Source organism: Dendrobates tinctorius, unplaced genomic scaffold (genome assembly GCF_039654945.1).
Source record: "Dendrobates tinctorius isolate UK_male_01 unplaced genomic scaffold, ASM3965494v1 ptg000127l, whole genome shotgun sequence".
NCBI lineage: Eukaryota > Metazoa > Chordata > Amphibia > Anura > Dendrobatidae > Dendrobates > Dendrobates tinctorius.
The window spans coordinates 4,116,963-4,138,883 of NW_027361795.1; the positions used below are offsets into that span (position 1 = coordinate 4,116,963).

The window sequence follows — 21,921 nt, forward strand, 5'->3', positions numbered from 1 at the left end:
ATAATAATTCTAAGCGGTATGTGTGGAGAAAACCAGGCACTGCTCATCACCTGCTCAATACAATCCCAACGGTGAAACATGGTGGTGGCAGCATCATGCTATGAGGGTGTTTTTCAGCTGCAGGGACAGGATGACTGGTTGCTATTGAAGGAAATATGAATTTGGCCAAGTACAGAGATATCCTGGATGAAAACCTCTTCCAGAGTGTTCTGGACCTCAGACTTGACCGAAGGTTCATCTTCCAACAAGTCAATGACCCTAAGCACACAGCTAAAATAACAAAGGAGTGACTTCAGAACAACTCTGTGACCATTCTTGACTGGCCCAGCCAGAGTCCTGACCTAAATCCAATTGAGAATCTCTGAAGAGACTTGAAAATGGCTGTCCACCAACTTTCACCATCCAACCTGACGGAACTGGAGAGGATCTGCAAGGAAGAATGGCAGAGGATTCCCAAATCCAGGTGTGAAAAACTTGTTGCATCATTCCCAAGAAGACTCATGGCTGTACTAGCTCAAAAGGTGCTTCTACTCAATACTGAGCAAAGGGTCTGAATACCTATGACCATGTGATATTTCAGAGCAAAGGGTCTGAATACTTATGACCATGTGATATTTCAGTTTTTCTTTTTTTAATAAATTTGCAAAAATTTCTACATTTCTGTTTTTTTCAGTCAAGATGGGGTGCAGAGTGTTCACTAATGAGAAAAAAAAAAAAGAACTTTTTTGAACTTACCAAATGGCTGCAATGAAACAAAGAGTGGAAAATTTTAAGAGGTCTGAATACTTTCCGTACTCACTGTATATCTAAAACTTATATCTTTGATATATTATCTTGGGCTTTCCAATTGGAAAGCGTAATATACCATGGCAACATAGAAGTCCGTTAGTATTAAAGTGAATCCGTCAGCAGGTTTTTGCTATTTAATCTGAGAGCAGCAAAATGTAGGCTAAGAGACCCTGATACTAGGAACGAGTCACTTACTAAGCTGTGTGTTGCAGTTTCAATACAATCAGTGTTTTATCAGCAGGAGTTTATCACTACAGGACAAGGTCTCATGTGCAGAACAGTCAGGCTCTAAGCTGTGTATATCCCCGCCCCCACCACTGATTGGCAGCCTTCTGCTTATGTACAGTGTACACAGAAAGCTGCCAATCACTGATAGGGGCAAGGCACAGCATTTTAATCACACAGGTATTCTAGCCAAACTAGCCCAAGCAGTCCAGTAAGTGATACATTGATGGAATCAGGGTCACTGCCCCTAGATCATTCCGCATGCAGAATACATAGCAACAACCTAGTGACAGATTTCCTTTTACCACAATATTAATCATAAGGTAATCATCCCATCTTAAGTAGACACATGAATGGGGTTACATGGAATATTATAAACATTATGTACTAGATCCAGGAAGCACTAGATTATAAAATCCGTTGCATAAAGGATTACAACCCTTTAAATCTCATTGAACTCTGTTACAAGTGGTGTTTCCGTGTCATCACAGCGAGCAGGACAGCATTAGCGGGCGCTGGGAGGGACGCTGGAATGCGCTGTCACCATTTATACACAGAGGCTTAATTAAAATGGCTTATCGTCCTCTGTGACCTTCCTCTTCTGGCAGCTCTGGTCTGCAGCACTGAGGCTTCGATTTGTTCTCTGAATGGTCGGAGCACAACCTTTCCTCTACTGCAGCTGCACATTATGTACCCACAGGTCTATGGTTTCACAGATTTCCGAATCCCTTGTGTCACAGACTTTTCCCATTGTGCACAGTGCAGTAATGACGTCTCCTCCCTATACACTGATCAATGGTAACATCACATCTGTCACACGTACTGAATGCACAAGTATGCAGGCGTTAAAGGGGTGGTCCCAAGGCAAAGTCATTTTTGAAAAGCAATAAAGGCCATCGGGACCCTAACACCAGAGATATTGCCCCCATCATGCTACCTTGTGAGAGCAATCACAGCATTGGACTGTAGACTGATTGGATGGACACGGAGCCCGGGAGAAGGACAGGGAAATTTTAATTTAAGTACGGTATATTGGAAAATGGTTTAGATCATTGCATTAAATAGATAAGGATTTAGAATAGAAATTACCTTGGCCTTCGGACCACCCCTTTATTAATATGCAGGCTTAGTACACCCTTGTAGAACTTTCTGTATTCCAGATGTTACATCTGGACCCCTGCAGCTCTACCAAACTAAGGGCATTAGAAATAACAGGGGAAGGTGGGCAGTTTGACAAAAAAGGAAAAAACAAAAGTCAGCATATCATTTTCTATGACGACTACCAATGTTTCTTATTTTTTAGTAAGTGCTTACATGCTAGTTTTCTTTCAAAGGATATTGCCATCTGATAAAGTGATGGTGCCATGTCCCTACAGAACAAATGCCCCAAGCCGAAGGCTGTGCATGGGACTGCAGTATGGCCAAAATCCCCTTATTGGTGGCTGCAGAGCAACCTGTCCATTCTCAGGATTGATGGGCAGCCCCAGAGCTCAGACACCGTCCCATTAGGAAGTGATGGCATAGTCATGGCCTAGTTAATGGGATGCTGTTTGATTAATGCTGCCCAAGCCTCAGGCAGCATGAATCAGAACCTGACGCCATGATTGCAGCATGAATCAGAACCTGACGCCATGACTGCAGCATGAATCAGAACCTGACTCCATGACTGCAGCATGACTCAGAACCTGACGCCAAGATTGCAGCATGAATCAGAACCTGACGCCAAGATTGCAGCATGAATCAGAACCTGGACTCCATGATTGTAGCATGACTCAGAACCTGACTCCATGATTGCAGCATGAATCAGAACCTGACACCATGACTGCAGCATGAATCAGAACCTGACTCCATGACTGCAGCATGACTCAGAACCTGACGCCATGACTGCAGCATGAATCAGAACCTGACTCCATGACTGCAGCATGACTCAGAACCTGACGCCATGATTGCAGCATGAATCAGAACCTGACGCCATGATTGCAGCATGAATCAGAACCTGGACTCCATGATTGCAGCATGAATCAGAACCTGACGTCATGACTGCAGCATGAATCAGAACCTGACTCCATGATTGCAGCATGAATCAGAACCTGACGCCATGATTGCAGCATGAATCAGAACCTGGACTCCATGATTGCAGCATGAATCAGAACCTGACGCCATGACTGCATCATGAATCAGAACCTGACGCCATGATTGCAGCATGACTCAGAACCTGACTCCATGATTGCAGCATGACTCAGAACCTAACGCCATGATTGCAGCATGAATCAGAACCTGACGCCATGATTGCAGCATGAATCAGAACCTGGACTCCATGATTGCAGCATGAATCAGAACCTGACGCCATGACTGCATCATGAATCAGAACCTGACTCCATGATTGCAGCATGACTCAGAACCTGACTCCATGATTGCAGCATGACTCAGAACCTAACGCCATGATTGCAGCATGAATCAGAACCTGACGCCATGATTGCAGCATGAATCAGAACCTGGACTCCATGATTGCAGCCTGGTATTTTTTCTCTGAAACACTCCGGCGTTTGAAGCGAAATAAAATGAGTGAGGAGCTGTGAAGGATACACTAGACTAGTCCAGTGCTGCCCCAGGATTTACATTGATCATTTTTATGTTTTATTGTTTTAACAGATTTCCCCTATGAAATGAATAAAGACTTGCATCTGGAATATTTCATTCAGTGATATCTAGGATGTGGGATTTTAGTGTTCTCCATTTTTTTTGAGCAGTGTACAATGCCAGCCATCAGTCTAAAGATTACTCCTGCCTATATTCTTGTTATTCAGCATAGCTCAGTGAATCTGACATTATAGGACTTTCTACTGAAGGCTTGCACAGAGCACAACCCCATTAATCAAGTTATACAACTTGTGCTGTTTCCTCAAGGGTTCGTCTATACAACATAGTAATAGAAAAATGCCAGACAGCACACAGCGTGCTCGGTTATTTCTATTTCATAATCTCGGCAAACATCAGACCTGATAAACTGTAACAAAATGCAATGGGCTCCAGCCCTTTAAAGGGACTCTATCAGCACAGAATGACTGTTCAAACTAAGTCCTGCAGCTCTGTGCTTCATGGTGGGGCCAATCATCAGTGGTTAGCGCTGCTGCCTTCCAGTGCTGAAGTCCTGGGTTCGAATCCCACCAAGGACAACATCTGCAAGGAGTTTGTATGTTCTCTCCATGTTTGTGTGGGTTTCCTCCGGGTACTCCGGTTTCCTCCCACATTCCAAAGACATACTGATGGGGAATTTAGATTGTGAGCCTCATCGGGGACAGTGATGATAATGTGTGCAAACTGTAAAGCGCTGCGGAATATGTTAGCGCTATATAAAAATAAAGATTATTATCATTTATATACACCTTCCCTCAGTCTCCACCCCCACATAATTTGATGGGCAAGTTAGGATAGGATATGGGTTGAACTAGATGGACTTAAAGTCTTCCTTCAACCTTAATAACTATGATACTATGCTACTATGTAGCTCTGGCTTCATAGTCCATTTAAGCACCAGATAGAATTGATATAGATATTGATGACATTCATGCCTTATTTCTGCAGGTAAAATTCGCAGTGCTTTACAATACTAATCAAGACAGTAAAATTACAGAAATGTAGAAATGTCATCCACATACGGTACTAAAGATTTTTTGGTGTGGAGCTTGACATGTTTTACAGACTTTCAGATTTAGGGCACCCTGCATGGTTAGTATATAGTAGCTACCCCTTTTGAAAGTATTTTGGCTTGCAAACACTTTTTGTTGCCAAACAAGAGTCCTTCAATTCTTGTTTGCGGGATTTTCATCCATTCTTCCTGTTAGGAATGGCGGAAAGCACTAACTAAAAATATAAATAAAGTGCGTTCGCCGCTCGGGGTTCACAGTGCGGTAGGTGGTATAACCGCTGCTAGACGGTGGCAGAGCAATATGGCGGAGGTGCGCACGGGGTTAGCCTTCACCCTGGTGCGCAAAGCAATTGCTGTTTAGTCACAGAGATAGCAAAAACATAAAGTACGGAGCCTGTTAGGGGCACAGGAGCTCAGAGCAATAACACACACGGTAAGCGGTCACAGGAATAGCCCAAGATGGCGGCACTAAGTCCTTCTAGACCTACCGTGTGTGTCCGAGTATATAGTATCGCAGCCGCGAACGCTCAAGTGGGCTGCTACTGCAGCGCGGCGTGAATACTGCCGCTCAACGACACTGCTATGGCGCAGGCGCAATGTCGGACGCTAGCAGCTGAGTATGGAGCAATAGCGCGCTGGCACCGGTAGTAACTCAATCCCTCGCACAAGCGTATTATCAAAGGGAAGGGGTTTCAAATGAGTCATTCACCAGATCATGGATCCATCAAACATTTACTCAGAGGCAAGTATGTCTATACTAGCGCATGGCGGAACAGCCATGCGTGCTTTTTATAGCAGCCGGGACCCTCCGCACGCCTCAGATCTCTGAGATGGACAAATGAGATTTGGAGCAGGACCTGAGCACATGACTCCCGATCTCCAATGGGAGATCGTCCTATGAGCATGCTCAGTAAGAGGAGAGAAGGACTTAGCCTCAGGAGAGATTTGCTGCAAGGCAATCTCCTCTGCAATCTCCTCTGCAGTGGACAAAGAGCAGGAGACTGCAGAATGTGAGGGTCTGGATTCCTGCATAGCGACCGCAGAAACCTGACTCCTAACACTTCCTTGGAAAATTCTTCCAGTTCTGTGAGATTCCTGGGTCGTCTTGCATGCACTGCTATATTGTAGTCTAGCCACAGATTTTCAATGATGTTCAGTTCACATCAGGGGACTGTGAGGGCCTTTGTAAAACCTTCAGCTTGCACCTTTTGAGGTAGTCTATTGAGGATTTTGAGGTGTGTTTAGGATCATTATCTGTAGAAGCCATCCTTTTTTCAACTTCAACTTTTTTAAAGATGGTGTTATGTCTGCATCAAGAAATTTCAATGAATCGATTTTTCACTCTATCAGTGAAATGTTCCCTGTGCCATTAGCTGCAACGCAACCTGAAAGCATGATTGATTCAAATCCAGGTGTCACGATATAGAACGACCCAGCAGGGGGTCGGTCAGCAGATGGCACAACAAACAAACAAATGGAGAGGAAGGCCCTACCGATAGGGAAATGAGGGATGGGACACCCCCTGAGCTCAAACCTGAGCCTGTCCCTGCACTCCCCTAAAGCCTTAAGTGGGTCCTTCTCCCCACCACTGTCAAGAACCTCATCCCTCGCAAGGGCGCTAGCTTCATCACTGCAGATGGTACCACACAGGGAACAGTGAAAACACACGATAGACAAGGAATAAGCACAACACGTAGCTTCCAAGCTTCTGCTGCAAACTCCACTTAGCGTAGGATACAAAACCAGGACCTCAAACAGCTGGCACCAGAGAGCTCCTCAGAGAAACTCTATCACCAAGCCAGCTGATGTATCAGGTGACCATTTAAAGGATGGTGGGAGTGGTTACCACCCTCATCAGCTGACCCAGTTACAGCAGATTGCCAGGGAGGGAAAACTGACATTAACCCCCGCTGGTCCTGAAAGGGAAAACCTACATTTAAAACAGAGTTGACCCATCGTCGCCACGAATCCAAAAAATGGATTGTGACACCAGGCCTAATGATTGAGATGATGGGTACGGAAAGTATTCATACCCCTTTAAATTTTTCACTCTTTGTTTCATTGCAGCCATTTGGTAAATTCAAAAAAGTTCATTTTTTTCTCATTAATGTACACTCTGCACCCCATGTTGACTGAAAAAAACAGGAGTGTAGAAATTTTTCCAAATGTATTAAAAAGCAAAAACTGAAATATCACATGGTCATAAGTATTCAAACCCTTTGTTCAGTATTGAGAAGCACCCTTTTGAGCTAGTACAGCCATAAGTCTTCTTGGGAATGATGCAAGAAGTTCTTCACACCTGGATTTGGGGATCCTCTGCCATTCTTCCTTGCAGATCCTCTCCAGTTCCGGCAGGTCGGATGGTGAACGTTGGTGGACAGCCATTTTCAGGTCTCTCCAGAGATGCTCAGTTGGGTTTAGGTCAGGGCTCTGGTTGGGCCAGTCAAGAATGATCACAGAGTTGATCTGAAGCCACTTCTTTGTTATTTTAGCTGTGTGCTTAGGGTCATTGTCTGGTTGGAAGATGAACCTGCAGCCAACTCAGAGCACAATGGAAGATTATTTCATCCAGGATATCTCTGTACTTGGCCGCATTTATGTTTCCTTCAATTGCAACCAGTTGTTCCTGCAGCTGAAAAACACCCCCATAGCATGATGCTACCACCACCATGTTTCACTGTTGGGATTGTATTGTGCAGGTGAGGAGCAGTGCCTGGTTTTCTCCACACTGTGAGGTAGTGACCGATGTCACAGGTAGGGGTCACTGTTTGTGCTCCCCAGGATATGCACAAAGGCGTATTGAGGCCATGAGGGGGTATTGCAGTATCATGTGTAGTTGTGATTGCAATGGTGAAGCAGTGACCGATGTCACCGGTAGAGGTCACTGTGTGTTCTCCCCAGGATGTGCACAGAGGCGTATGAAGGCCATAGGAGTGCATGGCAGTCATGAGCGTAGCTGTGACTGCAATGCAGACTAAAAATAAAATAAGTGCTAGCCTTGGACATGCTAGGGTCCAAGGCAGATGAAGGGAAAACCTGTTCTGAGATGTTGTGTTGTGAAACAGACTGCAGGATAGTAGTTGTGCAGTCCGTTTCACTCCAGGCCAAGGTTTTCCATGTGGCTAAAGGCCACAGGTTCTTTTGTTAAAAGCCCTGCAGGAAACGGTTTGGGTGTGTCAGGTCCAGTGTCAGGGCCAGAGTGAGTTGGTGCGTGTTACTGTGCAGAGCAGTTGGTGTTGCAGAACACGGCCTGTGAGCGGAGCAAATAGGCCTGGCACCCACAGCGTACACAGTGGTGCTGCTGTCCAAGGTAACTGGTCTCAGAGGTGGATGTCCTGTGCCCGGAGGTGAACCGGAGGTGGATGTCCTGTGCCCGAAAAAGGACTAGCGTGTTTAACGGCTGCAAACAGGTGGATATAGTGCCCGGCTGCGACCCAGAGGATATCAAGGTCTGTGTACGACTGTATGAGTAAAGAGACATTAACACGGTGCTGTAGTCGCCCACGGAAACTGGTCAGGGGAAGACTGGGGTGTTTAGGGACTACAATCTAAGGTATATAGTGTACTGTGCAAACTAGAAGAGATCGTGTCTTATGTGATGCTGTGAGTAAAGAGACTTTAATACGACGCTGCAGTCACCCACAGTTACTGGACAAAGGGAGGTCCAGCATGTTTAGTGACTAATCTAAAGCCGTGTACTATGTAGTGCTATGAAATGGACACTGAATATTATATGCACTTGTATGAAGTGGACACTGAGCATTATATGCTGTCACGATCCATTTTTGGATCTGTGACAGATCTGGCTTCACACATTAAAACTTTTTTCCTTTCAGGCCATTGGGGGCTAATGTCAGTTTTTCCCCATTGGCCTACTGGTGTTATTGCATCGCTGCTGGGTCAGTCGGTGGTGACCACTCCCACCATCCTTCAAGAGATCACCTGATGCATCAGCTGACTGTCGGTGTTAGTTCTTTCTACAGTGACCAAGCTGAAGGAAGGAGCTCTCTGGGTGCTGTGGTGCTTTGCTGAGTTTGCTTGTCAGGTGCCTTACTCTGCTGTGTGGTGCTTTGCAGCAGAGGGAGTTAAGTGTAGCATTTTTTGCTTACCCTGTCCTTTTTGGTGTCTGTCTGTCCTTAACTTTTGTTGTATTAGTGCAGCGGTGGGACCAGTGCTCACCTGCCAGTTCCCTACTTAGGGATAGGAGCAGGGCAGTGAGGGATTAGGTTTCCTGCTTGGTGACGGGGTGATAGAACCCCTAGAGGGACGACAGGGCCCACCATTATTAAAGTTTCCCTGGTGTACCCTTATGTGTTGTTCCGTCCGTTGACCGACCTTTCGTGGGGTCGTGTCACACCTCTTCGGTCACATCGTGACATATGCACTTGTGTGAATTGGACTTTAATGCTGTGAAGTAACACATTAAAGAGACTTTGTGTTTGAAACTTGTGGGTCACTGCCTCTTCACTGCATAAGTGTGCTACCGCAGCACTACAACACATACCGCTTAGAATTATCACCAAAAAGTTCTATCTTTATCTCATCAGACCAGAGAATCTTATTTCTCATAGTCTGGGAGTCCTTCATGTGTTTTTAGCAAACTCTTTGCGGGCTTTCATATGTCTTGCACTGAGGAGAGGCTTCAGTTGGACCACTCTGCCAGAAGGGTCCGACTGGTGGAGGGCTGCAGTGATAGTTGGCTTTGTGGAACTTTCTCCCATCTCCCTACTGCATCTGTGGAGCTCAGCCACAGTGATCTTGGGGTTCTTCTTTACCTCTCTCACCAAAGCTCATCTCCCACGATTCCTCAGTTTGGCTGGACGGCCAGGTCTAGGAAGACTTCTGGTGGTCCCAAACTTCTTCCATTTAAGGATTATGGAGGCCACTGTACTATTTGGAACCTTGAGTACAGCAGAAATTCTTTTGTAACCTTGGCCAGATCTGTGCCTTGCCACAATTCTGTCTCTGAGCTCTTTGGCCAGTTCCTTTGACCTCATTATTCTCATTTGATCTGACATGCACTGTGAGTTGTGAGGTCTTATATAGACAGGTGTGTGCCTTTACAAATCAAGTCCTATCAGTTTAATTAAACACAGCTGGACTCCAATGAAGGAGTAGAACCATCTCAAGGAGGATCACAAGGAAATGGACAGCATGTGACTTAAATATGAGTGTCTGAGCAAAGGGTCTGAATACTTATGATCTTGTAAATATTTCAGTATTTCTTTTTTAATAAATTTGCAAAAATTTCTACACTTGTGTTTTTTCAGTCAAGATGGGGTGCAGAGTGTACATTAATGAGAAAAAATGAACTTTTTTGAATTTACCAAATGGCTGCAATGAAACAAAGAGTGAAAAATTTAAGTGGGTCTAAATACTTTCTGTGCCCACTGTACCTTTGATAATTGTGGCTAAAGAATTCTAATTTAACTTTATCTGTAGTCAGGACTTGTTTCAAGAATGCATCAGGCTTGTTTAGATGTTCTTTTATATACATCATGGTGCAGGCACTACTACAGTAGCCATACACTTCTGGTGTATGTAACACATGGGCGGACACAGTACTGGAGTATAATACATTAGAGCATACACTACTGGTGTATATATTACATGGGCAAAAACACTACTGATGCATATAGGACATGGGTGGATACACTACTTGGGCATATAATACATGAGAGGATACAATACTGGTATATATAATTCATGGGAGGATACAATACAGGTGTATAGAGATGGGCGAACCCGAACAATATGCTAGCAGGGATCTCATTGAGGTAACCGCAGTTCATTTGCTGGCTGGGATCGTAGTTATATTGACCTGCAATAACCTTGATGATGTCATCGCTAGCCACTGAGGTTGAGATTGCAGAAGCTCAATCCCCAGTGGTTCTCAGCCTGGACGGTCACATCTTGGCACTGTCCAGGTTGAAAACTGTTTATCTCCCAGACGTGGATTACTAATCTGTGGGCTTGATGTAACCAGAAAATACAAAGGTGACATCAACCCCACAAATATGAACCTTACCTGCCACCGCTATGTACACGGCAAGTGGGAAGAGCCAGGCAAAGCACCAGAATCGGCGCATCTAATAGATGTGCCTTTCATGAATACCCCTCATGCGAGACCAGACGTGTTTCGGCTTGGCTGCACCCCGAAAAATATAGTGCAAAAAATACAAAAATAGTGAGGTATCAGTTGATATTTTGGTCAAAATACGTAGGCTCGTAACCCGCGCTCGCATGGTCTCACATGAGGAGGGGTGTTCACACTGTGATGCATTGAGGGTGTGCTGGCCAGCCCGCCTAATCGAAAAGTAGGGGTGTTACTAATAGGCTGTGAACCAGACACTATGCAGTACCATTGTGTGAACAACGCCCTAAGCGGGCCTTTATTGTACAATTGTATACTGGACAGTCACCCCCTCCAGGAATGGGTAGGTGGAGAGTGGCTGTCGATCTGGTATTTTGCACCTGTGTTGCTAACATCTTGCTTTATGGGCTGGCTGCACCATGTAGTGCATTTGTTCCAAGATCTGGGCAGGTAAGCAGTGCTGCCTTTTTGTCTGCTGTTTAAACTACTGGTGTATATAACACATGGGCAGATATACTACATGGGCGGACATACTACTGGTTGGATACATTGCTGGTGCATATAATACATGGGCGGATACACTGCTGGTGTATATAATACACGAGCGGACACACTACGGGTGACTATATTACATGGGTGGATACACTACTGGTGTATATAATACATGGGTGGATACACTACTGGTGCATATAATACATGGGCGGACACACTGCTAGTGTATACAATACATGAGCGGACACACTACTGGTGTTGATAATACATGGACGGACACACTACTGGTTTATATAACACATGGGCAGATACACTACTGGTGTATATAACACATGGGCGGATACACTACTGGTGTATATAACACATGGGCGGATACACTACTGGTGTATATAACACATGGGCAGATACACTACTGGTGTATATGACACATGGGCAGATACACTACTGGTGTATACGACACATAGGCGGATACACTACTGGTGTATACGACACATGGGCGGATACACTACTGGTGTATATGACATGGGCAGATACACTACTGATGTATATGACACATGGGCGTACACACTACTGGTGTATATAATACATGGGCGTACACACTACTGGTGTATATTACACATGGGCGGACACACTATTGGTGTATATAAAACATGGGCGGATACACTACTGATGTGTATATTACATGCGCGGATAAACTACAGGTGTATATAACATATGGGAGTATACACTACTGGTGTATATAATATATTAGCAGATCTACTGCTTGTGTATATAATACATGGGCGGAAACACTACTGGTGCATATAATATATGGGTGGATACACTACAGGTGTATAAAACACATGGGCGTACATACTACTGGTGTATATAATACATGGGCGTACACACTACTGGTGTATATGAAACATGGGCGGACACACTACTGGTGTATATAAAAATGGGCGGATACACTACTGGTGTATATGACACATGGGCAGATACACTACTGATGTGTATATTACATGGGCAGATACAATATTGGTGTGTATATTAAATGGACGGATACACTGCTGGTGTATATAATGTATGGGTGGATACACTACCGGTATATATATTACATGGGTGGATACACTACTGGTGTACATGACACATGGGTGGATACACTACGGGTGAATATAATACATGGGCGGATACATTACTGGTGTATATAACACATGTGAAGAACACACTACGGGTGTATATAATACATGGGCGGATACACTACTCGGGTATGTAATACATGGGTGGATACATTACTGGTGTATATAATACATGGGCGGATACACTACTGGTGCATATAATATATGGGCGGATACACTATAGGTGTATATGACACATGGGCGGATACACTATGGCTGTATATAATACATGGGCGGATACACTATGGGTGTACATAATTCATGGGCGGATACACTGTTGGTGTATATGATACATGGGCGGATACACTACTGGTGTATGACAAGGGCAGGTACACCACTGGTGTATATAATACATGGGCGGATACACTATGGGTGTATAGATTACATGTGCGGAACACTACTGGTGTATAAAATGGGCGGATACACAACTGGTGTATATAATACATGGGTGGATAAACTATGGGTGTATATAATACATGGGAGGATACACTATGGGTGTACATAATACATGGGCGGATACACTACTGGTGTATATGACACATGCGCGGATACACTACGGATGTATATGACATGGGCGGATACACTACTGGTGTATATAATACATGGGCGGATACACTACTGGTGTATATAATACATGGGCGGATACACTACAGGTGTATATAATACATGGGCGGATACACTACTGGTGTATATAATACATGGGCGGATACACTACTGGTGCATATAATACATAGGTGGATACACTATGGGTGTATGTGACATATGGGCGGATACACTATGGCTGTATATAATACATGGGCGGATACACTTTGGGAGGACATAATACATGGGCGGATACACTGTTGGTGTATATGACATATGGGCGGATACACTACTGGTGTATGACACAAGGGCAAGTACACTACTGGTGTTTATAATATATGGAAGGATACACTACTGGTGTAATAAATAATCTTTATTTTTATATAGCACTAACAAATTCCGCAGCGCTTTACAGTTTTCACACATTATCATCACTGTCCCCAATGGGGCTCACAATCTAAATTCCCTATCAGTATGTCTTTGGAATGTGGGAGGAAACCGGAGTACCCGGAGGAAACCCACGCAAACACGGGGAGAACATAAAAACTCCTTGCAGATGTTGTCCTTGGTGGGATTTGAACCCACAACTGAGCCACCGTGCCGCCCGTGTATATAATACATGGGTGGATACACTATGGGTGTATATATTACATGTGTGGATACACTACTGGTGTATATAATGGGCAGATACACTACTGATGTATATAATACATGGGTGGATAAACTATGGGTGTATATAATACATGGGAGGATACACTACGGGTGTATATATTACATGTGCGGATACACTACTGGTGTATATAACGGGCAGATACACTACTTATGTATATAATACATGGGTGGATAAACTATGGGTGTATATAATACATGGGCGGATACACTACTGGGGTATGTAATACATGGGCGGATACACTACTGGGGTATGTAATACATGGGCGGACACACTACTGGGGTATGCAATACATGGGCGGATACACTACTGGGGTATATAATACATGTTCGGATACACTACTGGTGTATATTATACATGGGCGGATACACTGTGGGTGTATATGACACATGGACGGATACACTACGGGTGTATATAATACATGGGTGGATACAATACTGGTGTAAATGACACATGGGTGGATATACTACTGATGTATATCATACATGGGTGGATACACTACTGGTGTATATAATAAATGGGTGGATACACTATGGGTGTATATGACACATGGACGGATACACTACGGGTGTATATAATACATGGGTGTAAATGACACATGGGTGGATATGCTACTGATGTATATAATACATGGGCGGATACACTACTGGAGTATATAATACATGGGCGCATACACTACTGGTGTATGTAATACATGGGCGGATACACTACTGGTGTATGTAATACATGGGCGGATACACTACTGGTGTATGTAATACATGGGCGGATACACTACTGGTGTATGCAATACATGGGCGGATACACTACTGGTGTATATAATACATGAGCGGATACACTACTGGTGTATGTAATACATGGGCAGATACACTACTGGTGTATATAATACATGGGCAGATACACTACTGGTGTATATAATACATGGGCGGATACACTACTGGTGTATATAATACATGGGCGGATACACTACTGGTGTATATAATACATGGGCGGATACACTACTGGTGTATATAATACATGGGCGGATACACTACAGGTGTATATGATACATGGGCGCATACACTACTGGTGTATATAATACATGAGCGGATACACTAGGGGTGTATATAATACATGGGCGGATACACTATGGGTGTATATGATACATGGGCGCATACACTACTGGTGTATATAAAACATGGGCGGATACACTACTGGTGTATATAATACATGGGCGGATACACTACTGGTGTATGCAATACATGGGCGGACACACTACTGGTGTATATAAAACATGGGCGGATACACTACTGGTGTATATAAAACATGGGCAGATACACTACTGGTGTATATAATACATGGGCAGATACACTACTGGTGTATATAATACATGGGCGGATACACTACTGGTGTATATAATACATGGGCGGACACACTACTGGTGTATATAATACATGGGCGGATACACTACTGGTGTATATAATACATGGGCGGACACACTACTGGTGTATATAATACATGGGCGGATACACTACTGGTGTATATAATACATGGGCGGATACACTACTGGTGTATATAATACATGGGCGGATACACTACTGGTGTATATAATACATGGGTGGATACACTACTGGTGTATATAATACATGGGCGGATACACAACTGGTGTATATAAAACATGGGCGGATACACTACTGGTGTATATAATACATGGGCGGATACACTACTGGTGTATATAATACATGGGCGGATACACTACTGGTGTATATAATACATGGGCGGACACACTACTGGTGTATATAAAACATGGGCGGATACACTACTGGTGTATATAATACATGGGCGGATACACTACTGGTGTATGCAATACATGGGTGGACACACTACTGGTGTATATAAAACATGGGCGGATACACTACTGGTGTATATAAAACATGGGCGGATACACTACTGGTGTATATAATACATGGGCAGATACACTACTGGTGTATATAATACATGGGCGGATACACTACTGGTGTATATAATACATGGGCGGACACACTACTGGTGTATATAATACATGGGCGGATACACTACTGGTGTATATAATACATGGGCGGACACACTACTGGTGTATATAATACATGGGCGGATACACTACTGGTGTATATAATACATGGGCAGAAACACTACTGGTGTATATAATACATGGGCGGATACACTACTGGTGTATATAATACATGGGCGGACACACTACTGGTGTATATAATACATGGGCGGACACACTACTGGTGTATATAATACATGGGCGGATACACTACTGGTGTATATAATACATGGGCGGATACACTAGGGGTGTATATAATACATGGGCGGACACACTACTGGTGTATATAATACATGGGCGGACACACTACTGGTGTATATAATACATGGGCGGATACACTACTGGTGTATATAATACATGGGCGGATACACTACTGGTGTATATAATACATGGGCGGATACACTACTGGTGTATATAATACATGGGCGGACACACTACTGGTGTATATAATACATGGGCGGATACACTACTGGTGTATATAATACATGGGCGGATACACTAGGGGTGTATATAATACATGGGCGGATACACTACTGGTGTATATAAAACATGGGCGGATACACTACTGGTGTATATAATACATGGGCGGATACACTACTGGTGTATATAATACATGGGCAGATACACTACTGGTGTATATAATACATGGGCGGATACACTACTGGTGTATATAATACATGGGCGGACACACTACTGGTGTATATAATACATGGGCGGATACACTACTGGTGTATATAATACATGGGCGGACACACTACTGGTGTATATAATACATGGGCGGATACACTACTGGTGTATATAATACATGGGCAGAAACACTACTGGTGTATATAATACATGGGCGGATACACTACTGGTGTATATAATACATGGGCGGACACACTACTGGTGTATATAATACATGGGCGGACACACTACTGGTGTATATAATACATGGGCGGATACACTACTGGTGTATATAATACATGGGCGGATACACTAGGGGTGTATATAATACATGGGCGGACACACTACTGGTGTATATAATACATGGGCGGACACACTACTGGTGTATATAATACATGGGCGGATACACTACTGGTGTATATAATACATGGGCGGATACACTACTGGTGTATATAATACATGGGCGGATACACTACTGGTGTATATAATACATGGGCGGACACACTACTGGTGTATATAATACATGGGCGGATACACTACTGGTGTATATAATACATGGGCGGATACACTAGGGGTGTATATAATACATGGGCGGATACACTACTGGTGTATATAAAACATGGGCAGATACACTACTGGTGTATATAATACATGGGCGGATACACTACTGGTGTATATAATACATGGGCGGATACACTACTGGTGTATATAATACATGGGCGGATACACTACTGGTGTATATAATACATGGGCGGATACACTACTGGTGTATATAATACATGGGCGCATACACTACTGGTGTATATAATACATGGGCGGATACATTACTGGTGTATATAATACATGGGCGGATACACTACTGGTGTATATAATACATGGGCGGATACACTACTGGTGTATATAATACATGGGCGGATACACTACTGGTGTATATAATACATGGGCGGATACACTACTGGTGTATATAATACATGGGCGGATACACTACTGGTGTATATAATACATGGGCGGATACACTACTGGTGTATATAATACATGGGCGGATACACTACTGGTGTATATAATACATGGGCGGATACACTACTGGTGTATATAATACATGGGCGCATACACTACTGGTGTATATAATACATGGGTGGACACACTACTGGTGTATATAATACATGGGCGGATACACTACTGGTGTATATAATACATGGGCGCATACACTACTGGTGTATATAATACATGGGCGGATACACTACTGGTGTATATAATACATGGGCGGATACACTACTGGTGTATATAATACATGGGCGGATACACTACTGGTGTATATAATACATGGGCGCATACACTACTGGTGTATATAATACATGGGCGGACACACTACTGGTGTATATAATACATGGGCGGATACACTACTGGTGTATATAATACATGGGCGCATACACTACTGGTGTATATAATACATGGGCGGATACATTACTGGTGTATATAATACATGGGCGGATACACTACTGGTGTATATAATACATGGGCGGATACACTACTGGTGTATATAATACATGGGCGGACACACTACTGGTGTATATAATACATGGGCGGACACACTACTGGTGTATATAATACATGGGCGGACACACTACTGGTGTATATAATACATGGGCGGATACACTACTGGTGTATATAATACATGGGCGCATACACTACTGGTGTATATAATACATGGGCGCATACACTACTGGTGTATATAATACATGGGCGGACACACTACTGGTGTATATAATACATGGGCGGACACACTACTGGTGTATATAATACATGGGCGGATACACTACTGGTGTATATAATACATGGGCGGATACACTACTGGTGTATATAATACATGGGCGCATACACTACTGGTGTATATAATACATGGGTGGACACACTACTGGTGTATATAATACATGGGCGGATACACTACTGGTGTATATAATACATGGGCGCATACACTACTGGTGTATATAATACATGGGCGGATACATTACTGGTGTATATAATACATGGGCGGATACACTACTGGTGTATATAATACATGGGCGGATACACTACTGGTGTATATAATACATGGGCGGATACACTACTGGTGTATATAATACATGGGCGGATACACTACTGGTGTATATAATACATGGGCGGACACACTACTGGTGTATATAATACATGGGCGGACACACTACTGGTGTATATAATACATGGGCGGAAACACTACTGGTGTATATAATACATGGGCGGATACACTACTGGTGTATATAATACATGGGCGGATACACTACTGGTGTATATAATACATGGGCGGATACACTACTGGTGTATATAATACATGGGCGCATACACTACTGGTGTATATAATACATGGGCGCATACACTACTAGTGTATATAATACATGGGCGGATACACTACTGGTGTATATAATACATGGGCGGATACACTACTGGTGTATATAATACATGGGCGGACACACTACTGGTGTATATAATACATGGGCGGACACACTACTGGTGTATATAATACATGGGCGGATACACTACTGGTGTATATAATACATGGGCGGACACACTACTGGTGTATATAATACATGGGCGGACACACTACTGGTGTATATAATACATGGGCGGACACACTACTGGTGTATATAATACATGGGCGGATACACTACTGGTGTATATAATACATGGGCGGATACACTACTGGTGTATATAATACATGGGCGCATACACTACTGGTGTATATAATACATGGGCGGACACACTACTGGTGTATATAATACATGGGCGGATACACTACTGGTGTATATAATACATGGGCGCATACACTACTGGTGTATATAATACATGGGCGGATACATTACTGGTGTATATAATACATGGGCGGATACACTACTGGTGTATATAATACATGGACGGATACACTACTGGTGTATATAATACATGGGCGGATACACTACTGGTGTATATAATACATGGGCGGACACACTACTGGTGTATATAATACATGGGCGGACACACTACTGGTGTATATAATACATGGGGGGATACACTACTGGTGTATATAATACATGGGCGGATACACTACTGGTGTATATAATACATGGGCGGACACACTACTGGTGTATATAATACATGGGCGCATACACTACTGGTGTATATAATACATGGGCGCATACACTACTGGTGTATATAATACATGGGCGCATACACTACTGGTGTATATAATACATGGGCGCATACACTACTGGTGTATATAATACATGGGCGGATACACTACTGGTGTATATAATACATGGGCGGATACACTACTGGTGTATATAATACATGGGCGGACACACTACTGGTGTATATAATACATGGGCGGATACACTACTGGTGTATATAATACATGGGCGGATACACTACTGGTGTATATAATACATGGGCGGATACACTACTGGTGTATATAATACATGGGCGGATACACTACTGGTGTATATAATACATGGGCGGATACACTACTGGTGTATATAATACATGGGCGGATACACTACTGGTGTATATAATACATGGGCGGATACACTACTGGTGTATATAATACATGGGCGGACACACTACTGGTGTATATAATACATGGGCGGATACACTACTGGTGTATATAATACATGGGCGGATACACTACTGGTGTATATAATACATGGGCGGATACACTACTGGTGTATATAATACATGGGCGGATACACTACTGGTGTATATAATACATGGGCGGACACACTACTGGTGTATATAATACATGGGCGGACACACTACTGGTGTATATAATACATGGGCGGATACACTACTGGTGTATATAATACATGGGCGGATACACTACTGGTGTATATAATACATGGGCGGATACACTACTGGTGTATATAATACATGGGCGGATACACTACTGGTGTATATAATACATGGGCGGATACACTACTGGTGTATATAATACATGGGCGGATACACTACTGGTGTATATAATACATGGGCGGATACACTACTGGTGTATATAATACATGGGCGGATACACTACTGGTGTATATAATACATGGGCGGATACACTACTGGTGTATATAATACATGGGCGGACACACTACTGGTGTATATAATACATGGGCGGATACACTACTGGTGTATATAATACATGGGCGGATACACTACTGGTGTATATAATACATGGGCGGACACACTGTATGTGCCATGCTGGGCACACTGACCACACAACCCACTATGCTCCAATCTGCAGGTGTGTATCTGACCGGTCGATATCGCGACACGGCGTCGATCGGCCGCGCGCTCCATGTATCCGGGTTCCCGCTGTAGCTTATCCGATAAGCGCCATAGATTGCTGAATAAGTGGGGACCCGAACAAATTCGCTGAACTCTATCTGCGTGGCTCTAGCGATCCATGACCTGGCGCTCAGGCCTGCTGCCATCACATACAGCAGCGCTATAACAGGGGCTAGCACTCATTCCTGTCATTAACACTCTCGTTACCGTGCAGAGGGAGCGTAGTGGCTGTCCCGTCACTAATGCGCTGTGACGTCACGCACTAGGGCTCGCACTGCACAGAGCACGGACTATCAGCCGTCACACACCACGGGGACGGGACAAACGACCCCTGGCACCCGGGGGACAGGTGAGGAAGACACACACGCCCATGATCACAAGGGGGTGTGGCAAATGGCCGAGTGACGTCATTACCTTCTTTGGGGTCTTGCTGACCGCAGCCATGAAGGAGAATCTGTTGGACGCCTCTGGTTCGTCAGGTCCAATCGCGTCTGGGGTCGACATCTTGCTTAAGGGCACGTGTCCCTGACAAGTAGATGGAGGCGCTTACTACCGGAATCGGTGACAGCAGCACCGGGAAGACCGGACGTCACGGCAGCGTATTACCTCACCGCGTCAGAGCCTGGCAAGCGGGGCTGCCGTGTGTGCTGTGGGCAGTGAGCGCTAGAGGGCGCTGCAGAGACGCAGCTGATCGCTGTGGGCTGCTGTCATTTCCCGGAACTCGTGCATGGCGCTGCCTTGCGGCCCTGGAACCTGCTTATATCAGAAGTGCTCATAGGTTACCGAGATGTGAGATAGAATAGTCTCTGTCTCCCACTGCACCAACTCCATGATATTCTGTACTGACAGCTCACAATTGTGTAAAATATGCAAATAAGTTTTCCCTTGCACACTGTTTCTGCTTTCCTGGATCTCCATTGGTCTGTGTGCCCCAGCCCCCACCAGGTGATCGCTGCAGGTGGCTACTGGAAATCCTGGTGACATGGACCCTGTTCATGCTGCCCCATCATTAGTCCATGGTCATAAGACCCTCCTAGCTACCCTAGTGTCTCTTCTGATTGATATCCAAGAAGTATCATTTGTCCTTGCGGAGAATGACAAGCATGTCCAGATGAGGAGACTGAAAGCCGCAACGTAGAACCCATGCGTCCTACCGTAATGATGACTGTGCATACTCAGGGCTCCATCACACGTCCGTGGCTCCGGTATGTGTGG

At 44.1% G+C, this 21,921-nt stretch overlaps 1 protein-coding gene across 2 annotated transcripts in view; it reads right to left on the bottom strand.

Moving 5' to 3' along the window:
* The window catches only part of AHCYL1 (adenosylhomocysteinase like 1), a 118,455-nt gene extending 97,105 nt beyond the window's left edge, over positions 1-21,350 (bottom strand). For both annotated transcript variants that reach the window (XM_073542438.1, XM_073542439.1), the window contains exon 1: positions 21,121-21,350. In XM_073542438.1, the coding sequence (XP_073398539.1) occupies positions 21,121-21,210 (90 nt within the window). In that variant the 5' untranslated portion in view covers positions 21,211-21,350. The remainder of the gene's footprint in view (positions 1-21,120) is intronic.
* Between the last annotated feature and the right edge of the window lie 571 nt (positions 21,351-21,921).